Raw genomic sequence first — 22,340 nt, 5'->3', positions numbered from 1 at the left:
TGCAGAAGGGAGGTGGAAAAAATATGAGGATAGAGGAGAGAAACGAGAAGAACGTTGAGAGAAAGAAGAGTGAACGGTACTACTTACACTGTAATTTTAACCTCCTCGGGAATGCTTGAAGGGATAGATTGGTTCACCTAATAAACGTATTTTGCCTTTTTCTTTCTTGTCTGAACCCTCGAACTGAGCCATTTCTTTGTTGTGTTGTTCCCTCTCTACAAATTCTTTGTTTTGGACCATAGATGAATTGATCTAGCCACTGTTCTAAGTGGGCCGCGGGCCTTGAGTTTTTCTTGCCTTTATAGTTTCAATTATAATTTTCAGTTAAAATGATTTGAATAAAGTATAACACAACAAGTTTTTTATTTTATTTAAACATTATATATAAAGAATTAAGGTTTATTAATAAGGTGATTTAAAATCATTAAATATAGGATGCTATTTAAAATTGATAACAATATAAGTGCTTTTCTTGGAGAAAAATTATGAAATCTCAAATTCATCATGCTTTGATAAAATTTATATAAATTATTTTATATTAAGAATGGCTTATGATATCTGGTAAAAAGAGGTCCCCAAATCCAAATGTTACCATATAGATAGGATGGAATATCTTTGGCTCATCACTATTTATAGCACATACTATTTACAACACTTTAATAACTGGAAGTGCCTCATTATGAGAACACTTTAACAACACTTTGAGAAAGTAGATTCTCAAAGTACTTGAAGGTCTAGGGGGGAAAGAGTTTGAGTTTCGAGCAACGGAGTTAGCAACATGATGTAATTATCTCTCAAAAAAAGAGAAAAACTTTCTCAATAGTAACAACGCTTCTCTTTACCCCATTTGGTGTGCTTAGAAAAAATGCCATTTTATTACACCAAAAACTTACTTTTACTATTTAACAATACATTCTATATCACATCTTCTATTCTAGTACACAACATATTAAAATAATCTAAAATAAATGAATAAAAAGAGAAGAAAGGAGAAATGAATAAAAAAAAGTGAAGAGAGTAGAAATGAATAAAAAAAGAATAACAAGATGAGGTAGAATAAAAGAATAAAAAAGAATAGTATTGCTATAGACTATAGTGAGATATGCTTAGCAAATGCTAAATTTTTTAGCAAATAGCAATTCAGATGGAGGTTACTTTTTTGATATTTAGTGTGTTAAAATAACATTCGGGGTGTTCTAGCACACCTAAGAGCATCCACATCAGTTGGTGGATACTCTTCTATAATACAAAAATTCTTTCATTTTATACATTTTGGCCAAAAAAACACCCACATCAGTGGATGTAAAGCAGTGCAAAATTGTGGAAATTTATCCACGAGCTATAGTTACTGTGTAAATATACACGGCTACTGTAGCTCGTTCATATATTATTTTATCAATTTTCGATTCGCTCGTTTTTTTTCTCTCTCTTCTCTGTGCTCAACAAACTCAATAATGTCTCTCCTCATCTTCTTCTTTTTCCTCAGATGCACACAAACACACCCATACACAAACACATCCACACAAACAAATCAACACAGAGAATCAATAGAGATACACTTGCTCAGAAAAAAAAAAAACACAGAAATACACAAACACAGATTGGTGCTTGATCGAAACGATCGGTGCTTGTGGAACGATTGATGCTTGACTAGATCGGAGCTCATGGGTCTTGCCTGATCGGAGCTAGGGAGATCTCGGATCTGATCGGTGCTTGTGGATCGGAGCTAGGGAAATCGGTGCTCGTCGGTTGGGGGTGGAAGGCGAAGGGTCGATGGTGGAGGAGAGAGGGAGGGGCGAAGGAAAGAGGGAGGCTGAATAGGTAGAGGGCTGAGGCGACGAGCTGGATCGGCGGCGACGGCGGGTTGGGTGAGGCAGCTGTGAGGGAGAGAGTGAGGGAAGGAGAGGAACGGGTGAGACTTTTTTTTTATTATACAGAACAGGTGAGACTTGAGAGAGCTGAAAAAGTAAAATGGTAGAGGAACCGGTGAGAGAGTAGTATTAATAAATAATAATAAAAAATAATAAATAATATTATTTAATTAGAATAGATGTGTAAAGTAGATAAACTGATGTGAGTGTTTTGGAAATGTACTATAAAATAGAAAAAGTAGGTTTTTAGTGTAAAATAGACGAAAATTTTTAAACGGATTGATGTGGTTGCTCTAATACTAGTGCATTTAAAAGTAAAACATCAAAAAAGAGATTTATGGGGGTTATTAATAGGGGAAATGTTAATGGATGCCCCTAGAGCAATTATTAACAAATCATTTTTAAAAAGTTGTTTATGAAAAAAGGAAAAAAAATTTATATTTTAACAGTATTTTCTATTTTTCATAAAAATAATTTCAAAACTTTTTAAAAATAGATTATTAACAATTGCCCTAAAAACACTAGTTACCATGACCCTATTAATATTATGTCAAGCAAGGTTTGCCTTTTGGGAGGTGAAACAGCTAGGGATGCCAAAATCTTGTTATTAAATTATTAAACCAAAGGGGCACCCACAGCAAATGAAGGGGCTAAAACATGCAACAATATGGTTGTTTGTGTAGGTGGAATCGAGTTTCAAATCATAAGATGACAAAAAGTGACTACACCAACCAAACTTTGATCCACTCTACATTGAAACCGTAACCAAAACCAAACACCTCCTATTTAAAAGTAACCAAAACCAAAACCAAATTGTTACAGCACTATGGTACTATTTTGTTTAATTTATTACATTTTTCAAATAAGTTATAAAAACTAAATTATAATGAAAAATATAGGAATTATTAGGTTCAGTGCAATGCACCATTGTAGCCACAACACTTCCAGACAAGAGGTTGATGATGTTTTCCTCGATAGCACCATAACCTCTAGGGATTTGTTAATTTATAAAAGGTTAAAGGTTCTTTTTTAGGAAGGGACCACAAATATGAATGGATTCTTCTTCTTTTTTTTTTTTCTTTTTTTTTTTTGGGGAAAAGTCTTAATGATTCACCCATTTTTCACATCCTCCATTGTCTTTTTGTGTTGTGGGGAGTCTAGCAAAACTGTTTTATTTTAAGTTCAGTTATTAATTAATTTGGTCCTCCAATTATTGGATAAAGTTTAAACTATTTTATAATTTAGTTTATTTTTACTACTATTCATAGGTTCTACGGCACTTTTTAGTATTATTTATGAGTCTTACTGTACTATTTCAGCTAGTTTTACTTTTATCAACAGTATTTTTAGCAAAAAGTTTTCAATTTCAATTAAATAAGTTATTCCCAAACGAACTCTTAGTTCATCAACTTTTAAAATCAAGTTAATTTCATTATTGAATATTCTTGTTTAAATTTTAACAAAATTAATTGATGTGACAATGAGACATGTTACAAGCTTATTTATGAAAACTTTAAAACTTTCAAACCAAATTGATTTCAACTATTAATGTTGTTAAAAATTTAACGAAGAAGAGATTCAATGATGAAATTGCCTTGATTTTGAAAATTGAGAGACCAAATTGAATTTTACCCAATAGTCCTCATGTTAATTTGGCTAGAGAGAGGAGACAAAATGAGAAAGGAAGATTGTTGAAATATATTAATTTTAGTATATTCTGACAAGGTTCCCCTCTCTTCTTCAGTCCAAATATATGAACGTGTAGGCATTATATATATATATATATATATATATATATATATATATATATATATATATAAAACTTTATTTTTTATAATTAAAAAAATGGGGGAGGGGTATTGGCCCCTTGTTTATACAATATTTCTTCTTTGAATTTACCTGTTTTCCAAATAAATTGAATTACGAGTGGTTAATATAGTATAATAGAGCTCAATAATTTAATACTTTTGGATCAATCATACTTTAAAAAAAAATGATTTGGGCTTCAAAAGAAACATGAAGATCAATACATTATACATCATACATCACAGAAACACTCAAAAACCAAGCTTGTAAGGCAAACAAACTAAAAGAGCAAATTCTTCTTACTTAATTCAAGAAATTAGACAACAAACAACACAACACAACATAACACAAGCCCAGTACAGCACACACCACAAGTTGTTGGAAGGCACGTACAACATCAGACACTTCTTATGTACACAGCAAAACACAGACTTAGCTAGCTTCATGATGGTCTAGCATCTCTCAGTTTCTACGCAGAGCCAAAGAGGAGAAAACAACCAGCAAGATGAAGATGACTGCTACGGCAAAGGAACTCTGAACAGCCTCAGTGATACTCTGGCAAAAGTCATCGAACTGCTGGCAAATAGGGGCCCAATTGGCGTTTGAATTCCCATTCTGAGCTAAGTCCGCAATGGTAGCAGCCGAGGCAGCTGCAGCCATGGCAAGGCCAATCATCAGCTGCAGTATATGAACAATGTTATCAATTGGTCAAATACTGATATATATATATATATATATATATATATATATATATAGAAATAAACAACAACTACAAAGGAATGAGGATTATATTGTATATGGTCATAGTGGTCCAAGCTCAAGCTTACTGTATCGAGGATGATAAGGAGGATCCTTAGTCCTCTTAAATGTGGCCGAACGATGCAGATTATAGAGAAGGGCAAGGAGAGGACAAGGTATCCGCTAGCTATTGCATTTGCAATCACAAAAAACCTGCATGCATGAATGGTAGTTAGTATAATCTAACATCAAAAAAGGAAAATGACAGAAAGAATGGTAGTATAAACTAACACCAAAAAAGGAAAGTGACACAGCAAGATGGTCCAACGACTTCTAATATCTTTTACTAATTTCGAATTGTTATAAATGCAGCTGTCATATGTGTTCAAATACCCAAGCATATGTTCTTGACAAAATTTAGTTTTTAAAAACTAAACTAAAATAAAAAATGCTAGAGACAACTTTTTTCACGACTGCTAATATGACTTGTTTTAGAATTAAATAACATATTTTTTACCTAAGTTCCCACTAATATCACTTTTATTATGCATAAATCATAATAGGACATTCAACAGTTGTGAAAGATATATATAGTATCTGTAGACTTTTTGTTTAAGAAAATATATGAAGCTAGCATACGTGAAAGTTGGAAGATCATTGTATTGAGCTTGGAACTGGAAGAACTGTGTGAAGAAGGGAAGAGTTTGTTGAGTAGTTCCCATTATGGCAGTGGCAGCTAAAGCAACCGCAATGCCACAAAGCCTTAAAACAAGATCAAAAATGGCAAAGCCTCTTCTCCATCCTCCTTTTGGGTTTGAAGTAGTAGTAGCTTTTGTGGAAATTACAACAGGGGGAGGAGGAGCAGCCCCAGCAACAGCTTTTCCTCTGGGATTGGCCTTTGGCTCTTGAACAGAAACCTCTGTCAGAACACCACTCCTGTCTGAGTCCATTAGGTGTGTAAAATATGGAAATCTTCTTTGAAGGATACCATACAAGATTGGGTTGAGATGCAATTAATGGAGAGTACTGTGAGTGTTATATATAGGGGTGAAAGAAGTGAGACTCCGTTAATGGGTTAGTTAGTTTAGGGTGTTTAATATGGTGGGAAGTTAGGTGCTTGTGTAAGGCTTAATATAGCAGAGGAGTTGTTGATGAGAGCTCACTTGCTCCACTTCAAACACAAATAGGGTATGTATGCAAGTTATTATAATAAGTATGGAATAATAAACAAGTAAAATGTCTCTTTGTTCAAGTGCCATATTAATCACTTTTTTGAGATAGTTCATGTGTGACAAAATTTTCAAGTTAAATCATATTAAGCTTGATGCCACCTTCCTTTCTATTATTAGAAATAGTTTGCTTTTAGCAATCTTTATCTTGTGACTGCTCATTATTTATTGCAGTATATTTCCTGAATATTATCTTGCTCAATCAATGAATAACAAAAGTGGTGTGATTGATTTTTTAACATAAATGTAGATTCAGTTGTAATGGATAAGTGCTAGTTTGGGTGGCATAGATTTTCTTTCTTTCTTTCTTTCTTTTTTTTTTTTTTTCTAAAGAGTTTTGATTATTTCACATCCAAACACTGTTCACACTTTTTTTACATCACATGTAATATGTGAAAGTGAGGACACTGTAAGAAAAAATTCACATTTAGATATGTGAAACAATAATTATCTTTTCTGTAACATCTGAAGGCATATATAATTGATAAGGATAATTAATTATTTAATTATTTTTTCTAAAAAAAACCTTCTTTGTGGTAGGCAAGGAAGGACTGTACTTGAACTAAAAAAAGAAAAAGGCAAAAAAGTATATGAAGCAATGTTTCTCATGAATATACAAATATAGCGTACCAATCACAATCATCACTATAGCAGTTTACAAGTCTTTTGTAATAAAATTGACTTTTAATACTTTTCTTGAAGATATAAATACAACTAATGACAACAATTTTGAACTTCCAGTTATCATTATTAATGACAATTTGTTATTTGTCATTACTATCACATCATGGGCTTGGTTTTGATTGTTGTTATGTTGTTATCCTCGTCAGCATCAGCTAGGTTCTAATTGTTATTATGTGGAATACAGTACTTCCAACGGTTCCCCTTGCCAATACAATATGGCAAAAGAATTTAAAAGGAAAAAAACATCACGTCAGCTAACCAAGAAGCTGTAGAGGGGCATAGATGTTACAAAAATGAAAAACTATGGATCAAATCGAACATTTTTTTTTTTGGTAACAATAAGACTAATGTCAATCAATTTTAAAGTATTTTCACAACTAATGAGATAGAAGATAGTGGTTGGTGTACAATAAAAAATGATGTCAATGAAAATAATGTTGAATTAATTATAATCTGTCATCTCAATAAATTGTAGAAAAATTATAAAATTTGTTGTGCATGTAGCATTAGCAAATTTTATATAAGGTCTCTCGAGCATAAAAACTTCGGTGCTCAGCTGGAATACTGCACCTTGTGTCAATGGCGATAACCTTCATACAAAATGAATGTTGCTGTGATTTTGGGTAGACCAAAGGATCAGGGTGGAGTGAGAATTTTGATCCAGGATGAGATGGGGCAGATTAAGGCTGCTTTTATGGAATCTATTATTTTTTCATGATGTCGTCCAGTTACATGCTATTGCTGTGCTACATGCTGTTTGGTCTGCACATGATCTGGGATTTCATCAAGTTGTCATTTGAAGGCAACTGTTGCCTTGTAGTTTGCATTCTGCTCTTATAGATCCTTATTTCAAATCTTTTGGGGTTTTCCTGAAATTTGGTTTTCTGCTACAAGGTTGTGTGATTTTAATTTTGAGTGTATTTGTTCCTGTTGCAATAAGGCAGCTTCTGTCTGAGCAAAAGAAGAATGTCCTAGTTTTTTTCTGCCTCTTGTAATCCAAGATAGGGTTATGAACTAATCCAAGCAAGCATTATAGTAGAAATGGAAAAACATAAGCAGAAAAGAAAATCAGCCACAGCAAAGAAAATTTCAATAAATATGGAAGGATTTTGATATTGCATAATCAATTTGACGTACAAAAACATTTTCAGCACAAAATATATTTCTTAACCAAAACCACCCATCAAAAGGGCTTTTAGTAGAGCTGAAACAGACATGCCTGTGTGCCTCTGCCTATTTTTACAAGCCGAAATAATACAGCAAGCCTTTATTCCACATACCTCAAAACTCCACGGTGAGAAAGAATTATATTCAAAAAGCTTTGAATGCTTGTAGCTGTAGTTCCTATACGTGCTAATGAAGAAACTAAATTTTCAATGGCTACACCCTTTTAAGCAAACAATTGGACAATGTGCTTACAACAACAATTATTAACAGGTTTTTTATGGCCGCAATCTCCAGCCACGCTCAGCAACCGCTTCATGCACCCGTCTAGCTGCTTCTGCAGTGTCATTAAGAGGAGGATAACTCCAGCTCTCAGAAATCTGAAAATTAACACAGGCACAAATATGTAATAATTGGTTCAAGGAAAAAGAAATTTCATTCCAACGAGTTGTTCACTTATAATTAGTGTCAAATAAAAATTCACCAAATAACACCTTCATTTACTAAGCATGAAGACAAAATTGATGTGGTTAATACTTAATAGCCCAACCCCTATGAAAGTTGCCAGACAAACCTTTCTATCAAATTCCAAAAGGGAAAAAAAAATGCACAAAAAATAAATATGGAGATAATAGAAATCATTCTTGTAGCCAACAGGTCATTAAGCAAGCTGGAATGAGACTATCACATACCTTAATATATATAAAAGTTTATTAAGAAAACAGAAGTGAAATGCTGCCTAACAATGTGATGGCAACTTAGGGCCCGTTTGGATGGAGGGGGGAAGAAGGGAGAGTGGAGGAGAGTAGAGTAGAGTTTGCTAAAAATAGGCTAATTTTAGGCCAAATCTACTCTACTTCCCCCTCTGTCTCCCTCAATCCAAACGGACCATTAGTTTTTTATGACCTGGATTCTATGAGCCAGCACCTGCCCACCCCTCCCCCCAACCCCCCCACTCTTCCCCCTTTTTCTTTTGTTTGTGTGGATAAGTTTGAGCATAAGACCAACCCCAATGTCACTCCCACCCCAACTACCAACTGAACCAAGACCCAGGGGCACTATTTAAAGTTGGGTTTAAAAGAAGCACCAAATGAAAATATAACAGTAATGTTTCAATGGAAATAAAGGAACATTTAAAATACAGTAAATAATTTTCTAAAGACAGAATTATTATATCCAACATTTGACATAAAGCACAACATCACAAAGTGCCAAATCAAGACTTTATTTTCATATTTAAAGATAAATCAGGGCCCAAAGAGTTAGGGTTATCCTAAATGGCAGAATGACTTCCCCTTTGCAATGTTAGAACCAACAATTATCCTTACAGACGGTAAAGGTAACAATTATCAAGTATTTATTTAATTTAGATATATTTCATATATAAAAAAAAAAAAAAAAATTTGAAGTACATAAAACAGAAGCATACAAGGAATTAAGGAAACTATCATGCTGTGGATGGGCCAATGAGCCCTGGCCCAAATGGCACTTCCTCCTCTCACTAGTGTAGGTGAAGGGTGAGGTCGTGGCCTCATGAGTTCGAAACTCATTAGGTGCATGGGTAACCAACAAAGAAAGTAACTATCATGCAATTGATAGAGCAACATATGGATAGTTATTTATTTATTCAATGCTGTGAAATAAAAATGCTTGAGGAGGAATTATAAGCAACTTTTTTTTTTGACAAGTCAGAAAGATGCATATTCAAAAGGCTACTTTATGAATATACATATTCATGTATATTCATGTTAATGTAATGCTTTGTGAATTACATATGGTTCATAAGATAGTTGGCTACTGGGGCGTGGGAACAATCAGCAGAAACTTGTTCAATGAGAGTGGGGGTGAAAACAAGCAAGAAAAGTTGCCACCAGCAACAGAACAGCACAACTTTGGCTCTATTGGATCCAGCTTACAAATATTTGGAGATTCGTTACTCTTAAGAAAGCAAATTGGTAATGATTAGCCACCCCAACCCCACCGAAATTAACCCATGCACTTCAGTGAGAATGTATGAAAATCTAAATAAGGGAAATCATCTACAATATTCTTGATCCTTATATCCACAGGGTTAAAGAAGTAGAAAAGATTTTCACTTACATCCTCAGATCCTGTAAATGGCCGAACCACTCCCCTTTCACTCAAGGATTTATGGAATTCTGATAATTTCCACGTACAACGCTCAGCTCCCATTAAATATACAGGTTTCCTGCAAAACATAATTGGAAATATTTATGTGTTGACTATCTATCTATCTATCTAGCTATATATATTTGAAACCAAAAAGTAAATCAATATGTTCTAAGAATCAATAATAGAGGTAAGCCTTCAAAAGCTTACCCAGTGCTGCAAGCTTCACTTATCAAACTAACTGAATCTGCTGTGACAACAAATGCATCAGCCCAAGCTAGATGCCCCATATTCGGATTTGGTTCTGAAGAAAGAAGAAAGCCATACATAAACTCGGGTTTAATCACCTATTCTTCATAAAATTGAATTTCAAATCAATACTTACCCTCACCATCCCAGATGTAAACTTTTGGATTATTTCCAAGTTCCTTTGCAACAATGTTAGATACCTATTGATACCAATCAAAAAATTTTAGATACCTGTGAACGTAAAGGGAATAAAGAGTGCTACTCAATATAAAATATTTATCAGAAACTTGATGTCTGCGGGGAGCACCTTTTCAGGAGTCCTATCTGAGAAAGATATTCTGACACTCCCACAGCTTTGAAGAACACTGAGCAAATAAGCTGTTAACTGCTTCGCAAGGTCAGCACCATAACGACAGTGACCTATATAAGTGATTGGGATGAATAAACGTATAAAAATCATATCTCATATACTTTTTCTTTATAAGTATATCTCATATACTTCAAACATGGTGAGAAGTGACAATAATAAAATTGAAAATAGAGAACATTATTCCAATTATCAATAGAATCAAACAGTGATCCCAAGCTCAAGAAAGACAGACTTGACACTAATATTTATTTGGCACAAATGTGCTTACAGTGACAGGTCATTAATGACAATTCTAGTCAATTTAGGTAGTGAGAAACAGATAACAAAATTGAACGGAATACCAAGAAGCCCCTGTATGGCTAAAAAACTTTTCATTATGTTCATAATCTGTACACATTATCACACAAACTGCTCTAAGTCACACCAGCCCTAGTATTCACTATATATATTCAATTGTCTCATAACAATCTCTAGACCCATAAAAATTAACATCCTTGATGTTGATACTCTTGAAAAGTGCATGGATGCATATAACTCGCCAACACTCATTAGTAAAAGACAATCCCATCTCAAATAAACAGACAATGTTTCTAATATTAGAAAACAAGCAGAAGAATGTTTCAACAGCCATCCTAGAGGGCAATCAGAGGATTAACCGACTCTACCTGAATAAAATTACTACCAAAATAACATTATGTGAATTTTTTTATAAGTTTTGGCCTCAAGGGGAGAGGAATATTTGAGTTAGTGACCTTCACTTCATGAGGTGTGGCCCCAGCCAATTATGCTACCCCTTGGGGTTGAACATTATGTGCATGTTCTTATGTCATTAAAGAACTTAACAATAAAAAAAATGTCTCCACAACACGAACAATCTGATGCACTTCCTCCAAAATACACTATTTCAGTTTTAGATGATCTTGATACTCGAGTAAAAGAACAGATATTGACAATCGTAGAGAGTCACCCCCACAAAATGGCCAATAGTGAAATTTCTATTTGAAAAGGCTAAATCCTACAGGTAAATATGTATTTCAAAGCAAGGAGTCCTATGTCAAATAGGTATGCATGATAGTGCTGATGGAGAATTGACAAAAATAAAAGTAGATGCATATATACATAAAGTAGATTAATCTCACACAAATGAAGCTGATGTTGAAATACACATAAATTTGAGCATACAACATTCAAAAACAAATAGCCAGTTAGGTACAACAAAGCATCAAACATTAAAGGACTGAGTATGATATGAAAATTACGTGTGGGTCCTCCGATGTTGACCACTAGAAGGGGCTTTGGAAGGGGTGCAAATTCATCATGCCATGTGCTAGCTGCACTACGAAGAGCAGCAGAATCTATTTGATGCAGAGCTCCCACAGTGAGGACCTGAATCCAAAAGTTCTTAGCATAGACTACAGTAACAACCCAGAAGTAGATGAGGCTAATATTAAATCAAGAGCAAAGTTTCTCAAATAGAATAAACTTTTGCACAGAATGTAAGTCATGATACATACCACATGCCTGTCAGGAGGTTCACGTGGAGTTATCCAACTACGAAGAAACCGAGGAACCTTCTCCTGTGCATGAGGAGTCAAAGGATAATAATCATGATGAGGGGTAATCACCAAGTCAAACCTATTCAAGTTTGACCTTGGATGTTGTATCTGCAAAACAAAAGCCAAAATCAAGAACAACCTCAGAGGTCTAAATATCACATCAAAAATATTTAAGCATTCAAAAGTGAACTCCATGCCCACAACAATTAGCACAGAAACACAAATATTCCATCAAACTAACAGTGAATGTTAGGCTACAGCAGAAGAAGACATTGAACATTAGGCTACTAAAGAACCTATATACGCTAAGAAGTATTTTAGAACAGTGTTGGTAAAAGCATGCTTAAAGCTCAAAACACAAAGTGCCAAACCTTAAGTTATTTTTGCACCTAAAGAAGAACCTTCGGAAAAGCAAACTTTTTTGAGCTTTTTCAATAAGTGCAAAGTGCAAAAAAGTGCATTTCTTTTTTTAAACCTATTAAATTTAATCGTTACATCTTAATGCCATTGATACGGACCTCGTATTCGCTATGTAGAGACCAGTTTTATGGTGTGATACTATACATGAAAGCCGGCCCCTCAACCCTCATAACAAATTTTAGAAGAAGACATTCAAAATATCAATTGAGCATGTAAGTCACTACTTACCATTCTAGTACTTTTTGGTCTTTGACTCAACCATGTACTCCATTTTGATCAATGGCTATCAAATATCATATTTGTGTATTTTTGTAGAACATAAGAGATTTTAAGAGAAATCTATAAAGTGCAATATTTATATTTTATATAATTAAATTGATCACTTGATAAGCATATTGTCCATTAATAATTGGTTTTGAATTTACTATATCATTTTAAAAAAATTATGTTCTATTCTTCAATCGGGCATGAACAACCGCAAGGGGTACCCTTCCTTTCTCTTGGGGCCAAACTTGTAAAAATTAAATAAAATGCATGCTTGCACTTTGTGCAAAGGCTCTAGGAGGCCTTGGCATTTTAGTGCATCTCATGTTTTGACCAATGTTGGTTCAAGAAGAGTATATAGTTATAAAGTTAGCTTCCATCAACTAAACTACACTGATGGAACCTATCAAAAAAAGAAAAACCAAACTAAATTGATGGCACGTAAAATGAACTTACTACCACTATCCAAAAAGCTAGAAATTATTTATAGCAATATAAAGACTCTTGAACCAAATAGGAGGGAACGAGAAGGAAACAATGTAGAAGAAAAAAATGAAAATTTTTGTTCAAATTTTCCTTGTAAGCTCAGAATAGGAAACAATACACTCCTCTATGACCAAAAGGGGCCTAGGGGGCACCTTTCTGCCAACAAGTACTTCAAGAGTCCAAGTCCTTCTACATCCAAGTTAGCAGGACTAGGAACCAAAGGAAACAAACATTCAATTTTCAACTAAAGTTAACTTTTTCTCTTAATGGTGTTCAAATGCCTCTAGCACTTAATAAAATGAAAAATATGCCGTCAAAAAATAAAATGAAATTCATTAAATCATCTACGTATTCAACCACACAAGTCCAAGGAAGCAGCTTCTTTGCTTAAGCACAAACTAATACAAAAAAATTAGGCTCCATTCACATACCTGAACAACAAAAACATTCTGCGATGCTAAACGTTTGATGGAACTTGCAATAGATATGGTATCTCTGCCAGAAGCAACCACCAACAAAGGCCCATCCCTGAAAAAGATATAATTATGAAATCAATCTCATATTCAGCGTAGAGCTACAAAAACTTAACCAATTTCCTACCTCGCAAAGGCTACAAACAGAATCTTAAAACGCAAGGAGCTGAACTTCGTTTAATAAAAAATTCAATTTTCGGTGTTAACAACAGACTTTCCAAGGAAATTGCTTTAAACATTTATACTCACACATTGAGGAATACAATGTAAACTTTGAACATGGTTTTCTTAAAATCCGCAATAATTCAATGTAACAGTGCAAGACATTACATTTCAGCCCAGCTATATAAATTCAAACTGCAACAAAGTTGATTCATTTTCTGTTTTTCGTTTCTCCAATGAACAACAACAACAACAACTAACTAGGCAAGTTAAATAAACAGTAACAGAAAAATAAAAAGAAGAAAGTACTTGTCATAGGACTGGCGAGCAATGGTGACAATCTGGTGCACATCGGCTTCTAAAACAGACGCCAAGCCTACAGCCCCGGAGCCGCCATTTTCCAAAGGCAAAGGGGCGAGTTTGTTGGAGCGGGACAGGGAAGCCGTCAACAAAATAAGCTGCCTAATCAAATAAACTAACTTCTTGTGAAGCGAAACGGGCAGCCAGTGCAGCCACTCATTTACTCCCCCTCTAGGCCTAGTAACACGCTGCACATTCATATCAATATAGATATAAAGATTCGAAATTTATAGCGTCTTTTTTTGACGAGACGAGATAGTTTATCAGTTGAGCTAATTGAACCGTTTATAGCAAAATTATACAGTTATACAATTTAAGAGAGAGAAACAGAGAAAGAGAGAGAGGGGGTTACGTAGAAGAGGTGGTTATCGGCGAGGCCTAAGGCGCGGACCAAGCCCAAGCACTGATTCTCGGCGGCGGGGAAGCCGTTGCCGATGACGACGGCGCGCCTGATGGCGCCGGAGAAGCCGGTTTCGAAGATGTCGTGAACACCGCCGCTGCCGCCGAAGTGGGGACTCGGCGGCTCCGGAAGCCGGATTGGCTTGACTTGTTTGGAATCAAGCCCTAACAACATCGAGGGTTTCACGAGTGAAGAGAGAGAGAGAGAGAGGAGTTGAGTGAAGGAATTGAATTGAATGAAATTGGATTGGAAGTCCTGTACAGCAGTTGATCTAACTGGAGTTTTGCTTTTTGCTTTTTTATTTATTATTTGAAGACTAATTTTGGACTCGGTTTTGCTGTGTATAGAAGAGAAGATTTTGGAAAGGAAAGTTAACGCAGCAAATCGGTTCCACGAAAAGTTGAGAGCTTTCCTCCTCCTTTTTGTTTTTGTTTTTCTTTTCTCTCTTTTAATATGTTGTTGTACTTTTTTTCTTATTATATAAAATTATCTTGTCTTCTACAACTTTAAAAAACAATAATAATTTACTAATAAAACTATGTCTGGCTTCAATTACTTTTTTTTTTTTTTTAAGCTCATATCTAAAATAATTATTATAATTAAATAATAAGATAATACTACTAATAATATTTAAATGACATCTTAAGGAGGACAAGGTGTAAAACCGAATTTTTTTTTTTTTTGTTCCAAAGCTAAAAAGTATAATAATAATTTATTAATATTCAGGGAAATTACAAATAGAATAACTACTAAATAGAATAGGTATTAGTTTGGCAATGGTTGGAGCAGCAAACTTGGATTCGGCAAGAATCTCATTTTTTTGTAGTACAAAGGGGGAATTGGCCTGAAAATTGGATAGGGGTCACGACGTAGTTGGGCACAGACAGCTAACTCAAGTGTCCCTCGAACTGCGTGAAATGGTCGCTTATTACACGGCTCCCTAGCTCTGTTTCGGGTGGAAGTTCCTATTATTTGTTAGCAGTTCGGCGCACCCCTACTTTGGCTCTCATTTGGGAGGAGGGGAAGGAATGAAAATAATAATTTTATAATATTCTTCCTTTCTCTTGTTTAGGAGTTTTAATGGAGGGAATGAAAAATTCATTCACTTGTTTGAGAGTTTAAGTGAGAGGGAATGGAATGGAATGGGTAGAGAGGAACACTCATTCCTCTTTATTCCCTTAATACTTCAAATTTTCATTCTCTCGAAATTAGGAGAAATGAGAGGAAATGAAATGAAATTTAATGAATTTTTTTACTAAAACTCCCAAAATACCCCTATATATTCAACATTTTATTTTAAAATAAGAGTCTAATAGTAATATTGTCATAAAATGATTCCATTTCATTCTCTTTATGTTACTCCCAAATAAGATTACTTACATTCCATTCATTTTCATTCATTTTAATTCATTTATTTTAAAATATCCAATCAAGGTTACTTAATTCCTTTCATTCCATTCTTTTCCATTCATTTTTTTTACTCAAATACATTCCATTCAATTTCATTCCTTTATGATCATTCCATTCCTTTTCTTTTAGTTGTATCAATTAGATTCACAAACTTATGAAACCATTTCAATTTATAGCTTCCTTCTATCTCTATTATACTATATATATTAAAAAAAAAAAAATCATTGATAAAACTTAGTGTTTCATGCAAATAACCCAACTTTGATTTTTAGAATATAAGTTTTTTTGCACTTTCTCGTGCTAAGTGAATTTTTATCTCTCTTAATGGAACTTTCTTTCTTTACATTTTTTGTTCAATAGTTATCAAATTGATTTATAAAAAATCGCTGAGTGAAATGTAGAATTTTATCATTGATTTCCTATTTGTCTACGCTACTTTACAATGATACACGGACACGAGTTCAAATACAAATAAAATATGGCGACACGAGCAATTTTTAAAAGTTCATAACATGATACATAAGTTAATACACCATTATGACACAGATACAACATGAGTATGACACTCTAAATGAAGTGTTCATGCATCATAGCTACTTCATTATCCAAAATAACAAAGATAACTAACAAATATGGGCAAAAGTTTCAAATTAAAATAAACAAACTTTTTCCCAAGCGAAATTCGAGCTTTTCATAAACAACTTAGTTTATTCACAACCCTAGATTGTTGCCTCTCTCTATTCCCACAACTTTTTAGATCCCCCCCCCCCCCCCCCCTTGAATCTGATGATTGTGGCCTCAGAAATTTTAAATGTGGGTTTGTTATTGAAAAGTTCAAAGAAATGGGTCTTGATGCTCTCTCTATTCCCCATCAATGTTAGGGCTTGTAGAGGAATTTCTTCTTCAATAAATGGGTTCTCATGCACAGCAAAATTTAAAGCCTGATTCATTGTTCCTGACATCTAAAAACCATGGATACAAGCTTGGCTGCAGTATAAGACTGTCAAGGTTGCTATATGAGCTTCTGCATTAATATTCATCATACTCTAGATTCTGCACCTTTGGATTTCTTTTTTGAAGGTTCCCCAGCTGCAGCAATATAGGCTTCAGTTTCAATATTGTCAACCAATTTTTGCTTCCCAAACTCCTCTGCCTTTTTCTGTAGAATAACCGGTCTAAGCAATTACATTAAAATAGAAAAGTCCTAGAACGTAAGATAAGCCAAGTCTCATGGTATCATGATCCTATATACCTTCAGAGACATGGCCATGGCTGCCATATCTTTATTATCATCCTCAGATTTTGTATCCATCTTTCTTGGTTCCTGAGATTTGTCAAATCAAAATTGATAAAAAGTCATTGGGATAGAAAATTAAGTAAAGAGTTAGTCTCAAAATGTCAATAAAATGGTGACAAATTTTTAATACATTTAAAGTAGTGGACAAGGGATTTGAACCCTGGATTTCTCTGTTGGAAACACCAAGATGAGCCATTTGACGCCTTTGAATACAACATCCGGGGGAAAAAATGCAGCTTCTCTTTTTCTTTTGTTTTCTGCGGTTTTCTTTGTCTGCTTCTCCTGTTTCTCTTGCCACTTCTTTGATGATTTCTTTTTCAGAGACATGATGAATTCTCCACTTGCCAATTGTTCATCAATCTGAAAATACCATAGGTCATTATTTTATTTTATTTTTGATAAGTAATGGTGAAAAATGTTAATATAAATTGGCATACAATGTTCTATCTAAATACCATAGAAGGGAATCACATGAGGATCAAAACTCACCTTGCTAGGTTGTTGTGGAGGAGGGAAAGGTGTATATGTTTTCTTCTCTTTAGTCTTAACCTTCTTCTGCTTGACATTTTTCCTGAGTAAAAGTTATTAGGGAAATTTAAAATAGAGGAAATATTAAAGGGAGGAGAAACCAGAAGAAATTGATTATATATATACTAGTCTCATCGCACGCGCGAAGACTTTTTTTTTTAGTTTAGTGTCACAATTTTTGGTATATGCATTGTCATTGAAGTTTCAAGAATAATTGGAAATATAAAAAATATAAATAAAAACTACATTAAATCACAGTTCAAATTTTTGTAGCAAAAAAAAAAAAAAATTGTGTTTTTATTTTTTATATATAATCTTTTTTTGAGAATCTAATTTAAAAATCAATTTGAAAATTAACAAGAAAGTGGTTATATTTTGTAGGTAATGTATTCGTAGGAGTTAGAGTTGTATTTTTACCAGATTGTTCTTTAGTTTTGTCTCTACTTAAACAAATGGGTGTAAGAGTATTTTTGAACTAAAAAAATGAGGATTCCAAACAGGATAAGTTCCTTAAATAATAGCATAGATAATATATACAACAAAAAATGTAGTAAATGAAGTACTTCTTGAATTTTGGCAGAAACCTATCCCAGTTTTTGTGTGCAAGTGCTGGATCCTTTTCAAGTTCCTTCATCATAAGAACCTAATCAGGAAGGGAGAGGGGGAGGGGGGCAGATATAAACAGAGATTGAGAATGACAGCAGATCCTCAGGTGTAAGTAACTGTCAACAGGTCTTCAAGGGAAAATACCAACTACAGTAGAAACATTGAGCCAGTCTATTCACCTTGATATGGTATTGTCTTCGATTAACAAATTGCTCCTGCAAACCACTTCAAAAATTAGACCAAGGCCCAAGGATTGATTTAAATTTTATGATACTTTTAGCATTTCGGGTTATTTGTGAATGATCAGCATTACAGAGACAGCTTTCACAAAGAAGGGCAAATTCTACATGACAAGCTTATTTTGTGAAAACCAGGTTTAAGGTTGAAAAACTACCTGCTAGTAACCGCCAAAACTGATTATTTTTCAGAGCTTAAAAATGTACCTCCCCAGGGATGTCATCCCCAATCTGATAAATTGATATTTTTAATTTTTGTATCCAAAAAAGCTTAAATATCAATAGGTAAGTCTAAAAGTGATCTACAGTAAAAAAAAGAAGAAAAAAGGTCTAAAAGTGGTCTAGATAAAACAAATTAGAGGATTCTAAGGTGGTTATTAGATAGTTTTGATGCATGTGTTTTAGGAGTTGAAGTTGGACAATTAGAGGTTCTATGAGGGAAGTTCTAAGCTTCCACTATGAGACTACATACAAGAATGCTCAAAACTATATTTGGGAAGGTTTTGACTGATCAAATATATATACACACACACACACACATACTTGTGGAGGTTTTGTGAGCAGTTGTGACTATGCATGATATGCACATGTATGCTTATTAGGTTCTTAGAAGTTGACATCTTAAACTCTATGATTTTTATATTATTTCAAAATAATTTTTTTAGTCTTGAATATGAAAATTTGAAATTCAAATGATGTTTTAACCACTTTCCCATATTTTAAGATGATTTTATGAACTTTAAAAATAAAAATAAAAATTCAATTGTTACAATTAGTTGGGGAAGGAGGATTTGAATCCTGGTTCTCCTTATGAAAAAGACCAAGCAATGCCACTAAGCTACAAGGCTCTTGGCAAGATGATGTTTTGAACTAAACCATCTTTAGTGAACAAACAAGTTTTAACTAAGATTTCTATAAAGTTTGCACTATTTAAAATTGTTTAAGCTTAGGTGATTTTAAATTCTTATTGCATGTTCTAAAGCAGTACTTGAAATGGTTAAAGAATGTTTTTTTCGTACTTAATTTAGAAAGTATAAACTATTTCATAAACTCTTTAGTCTTTATGTGTTCCATAAAGGGGTCAAGCATCAAATGTTTATGCTTAATTCATATCAAATTATGTTCTTTTTAATATATGAACATGTTTTAGATAAATTCTTAAGATATAGAAAATTATTTATTTTCATGCAAAGATTGTTTGATTAATGAAATATGATGTATAAGACTATGTAAAGTTCTACATCTATTGCCCCTTTTAGGCTCAAGTCTCCCTAAATTGGCTAAATGATCCACAATCATGTCCCGGGATCACAGGGAGGAACATGCATGGTTTGGCACCAAAGACTGCTTTATAGCAGACTTGCAAGAATCTTGTAAGGAATGGCTGAATCTTGTGGGTTTGGAGGTGAAGAAATAAAGAAAACCAAACCCATTTTGGTGCTATAAATTTATAAATATGGAACAATTTACCTTGTCCATGGCCAATGAGCTCTAGCTCAACTGGAACCTCTTCTCCCTATAAGTTTATGGAGGGTAAGGTAATGGGTTCAAAACGCACTGTCTGTTACCAATTAAAAAAAAAAAAACCTTCTCTATAACAAGGAATATTTGGCTAACAGATTAAGATAACAAATCTGCCGTTACATGGAACTCCTACCAGGCTCAAAGGGCAATTACGAATGGAAGCTAACCAGACAGCCTTCATCCAATTCATAGCAAGTTCCATATTTCTAATACTCTAATAACTAAGATATTGCATTTGGAAGAGATCCAAAGCATATAGCCAAAAAGAAAATGGAAAATGGACACCAAAATAACATGAATAGCAATAGCTCCATCCTCCCAAATGTACTAATAACTCTAAACAAAAAGCATTCAAGAAGGATTTGTTAAGCACATTCTTTATTAAAAACTAACTTGTAACTTCATGCATATGCATGAATACACTCAAAAATATACAGTAAGACGCATTTTATAATTCTTATATATATAATTTAAATACTATTGATAGTCATTTTTTATATTTTATTAACTCTTTAAAAAATTTTGTAAGGATATTATTAGGTATAAAATGTAAATTGTCCATAGTCTTTTTTTAATTAATGTGAAACACTTTTTTTTTTTAACGATTCATTTATTCTAGTCTCTTTGGTTTTTGTACTTAATAACTCACTTGGATGAATATTTATAATATGGTCCCACATTTGATTCTAAAATTAAGAAATAAAACTCTTTAAGAATAAATAGTTTAGGACACTTGGCGCAAAATTGGAACCCTAATTTGAAATTCTAATTTGAATTTCTCTCAACTTTCCCTATTATTATATATAGATATCTAACATAGTCAGCATACAAAGCATAAAACACATAAGCTTCAGGTTATACCTGATATATCTCGTTGTCAATGTTGCACCTCTAAATTACTTCTCATTAAATAAGCATTTTGACATACTGTTAGAGCACGTTATCTCCCCAATCCTTTATCTTAGTAAAAAATCACAATTAAGATTAAAAACGTGTAATCCAATGGTGAGATTGTCAAAACTTTTAGCAAATTGAACATTATTGAATTTCATATATATATCAAAATTTTCCACATAAATATGTAAACATATTTATTGTCAATCAGTGGAGCCCCCTTTTTTTTGTGAATTTGGATGCTTGATTGCAGTGCATATATTGGCAGAAACAGAACATCTATATTTAATAGGATTTTTTTTTTTTTTGATTAATACATTTCACTTTGTTATCTCTAGTCTAAGAAATGCTACAGAAATTTCATACAGTATAGACATGAAAACAATATGGAAAAAAAGGTCAAAAGTTGTACCTAATGAACAGGAAAACTTCTTGACAAAAGCTTAGGACGATCCCTAACCTTAATGATAATATATGGGTCCCTGGTCTTTCTGGTTGTTGAAACAGTCATGGACCCCTCAACCTGACCAACATGAATCATTATAGAAAAACATATATACATTAGTAATGATAACAATAATTCATATTTGGCTCATATCTAGAAATGTAATCAGATTAATTTTCACTAAACAAACAAATTCATAGAAATTTCCTTAAAAGCAGAAATTCGTTTACCAAAACTAATTAATTAAAAAAAGAAGAAACATTTACAGAAACTTACAAGATTAAGCTCACATGAAATGCCATACTCTTTCAAAGAGGGTTTCGCAGTTGGCCAGACCTCCTGCAAGTACTTCTCTGCACAAAGAAATTGAAAAACCAGAAACCTGAAATCAACCAAATACCCAACAAAGAAAAATAAAACACAAACGAACCAATGGCTAATTTGGATTTGACCTCTGTATCGAGGAAAGAGAATGGAGAAGGAGCTGACTTCAAGCATTCCAGTTTCATTCCAAGACAGATTGAACTTGTTGATCTTCCAGTGATCAATGTTGGAGTCATCATCCCATGGCTTCGGCTTGTCGTGCTTCCCTTTGTGCTTCATCTTTGGCTGCTGTGAAATGTCACCACTGTTCTCATGCTCCGTCGCCCAATTCATCTTTTCTTATTTGGACAACTATATAAAATTCATAATGAAATTATATATAAAACTAACAGCAAGTTCCATCCACTAATTCTCTTGACAAAACTAATCAAGCCACTTGAAGAAAAATAATAATAATAATATTAGGAAGTGCTTCCAAATAAACATAAGCCTACATTGCCCAAAAAAAGAGGACACTTTATATTTACCCTTTCAGCTGGGATTCAATAGTTACTGCAGAAACCATAGAAAGCTTACATAAGAAATTACATTAAGTAGCATCTAGCTAAAAACAATGCAAACAGACCCCTCCAAAACACAATCAGATCCAATCAAACTAAAACCAAGGAAGATATAGCTTAGATTAGGTCCAGGCGAGCTGCATTTTAAATTTTG

General features: G+C 33.7%; 3 protein-coding genes across 3 annotated transcripts; all 3 read right to left on the bottom strand.

Moving 5' to 3' along the window:
- Nucleotides 1-3,916: 3,916 nt before the first annotated feature.
- On the bottom strand, nt 3,917-5,412 carry LOC142605502 (casparian strip membrane protein 3-like). Its single transcript, XM_075776898.1, has 3 exons — nt 5,055-5,412; nt 4,505-4,628; nt 3,917-4,355 (listed from the first exon to the last, which is right to left on the bottom strand). Exons 1-3 carry the CDS (start codon nt 5,363-5,365, stop codon nt 4,140-4,142), a joined length of 651 nt encoding a protein of 216 aa, XP_075633013.1. The 5' UTR covers nt 5,366-5,412; the 3' UTR covers nt 3,917-4,139.
- A 2,003-nt stretch (nt 5,413-7,415) lies between these two features.
- On the bottom strand, nt 7,416-14,750 carry LOC142605557 (mitochondrial fission protein ELM1). The gene is made up of 10 exons (XM_075776965.1): nt 14,315-14,750; nt 13,912-14,150; nt 13,399-13,495; nt 11,756-11,905; nt 11,501-11,627; nt 10,179-10,291; nt 10,008-10,071; nt 9,833-9,926; nt 9,593-9,701; nt 7,416-7,872 (listed from the first exon to the last, which is right to left on the bottom strand). Exons 1-10 carry the CDS (start codon nt 14,534-14,536, stop codon nt 7,771-7,773), a joined length of 1,317 nt encoding a protein of 438 aa, XP_075633080.1. The 5' UTR covers nt 14,537-14,750; the 3' UTR covers nt 7,416-7,770.
- A 1,796-nt stretch (nt 14,751-16,546) lies between these two features.
- Nucleotides 16,547-20,165, bottom strand: LOC142606425 (uncharacterized). Its single transcript, XM_075777777.1, has 6 exons — nt 20,097-20,165; nt 18,161-18,240; nt 17,559-17,640; nt 17,229-17,429; nt 17,025-17,096; nt 16,547-16,931 (listed from the first exon to the last, which is right to left on the bottom strand). The coding sequence occupies exons 1-6, from the start codon at nt 20,163-20,165 to the stop codon at nt 16,812-16,814; spliced, it is 624 nt and encodes a 207-aa protein (XP_075633892.1). The 3' UTR covers nt 16,547-16,811.
- Between the last annotated feature and the right edge of the window lie 2,175 nt (nt 20,166-22,340).

This window comes from Castanea sativa, chromosome 8 (genome assembly GCF_040712315.1).
Source record: "Castanea sativa cultivar Marrone di Chiusa Pesio chromosome 8, ASM4071231v1".
Classification (NCBI taxonomy): domain Eukaryota; kingdom Viridiplantae; phylum Streptophyta; class Magnoliopsida; order Fagales; family Fagaceae; genus Castanea; species Castanea sativa.
The sequence above is the reverse complement of the archived record's forward strand: the minus strand, read 5'-3'. Positions and strand labels throughout refer to the sequence as shown.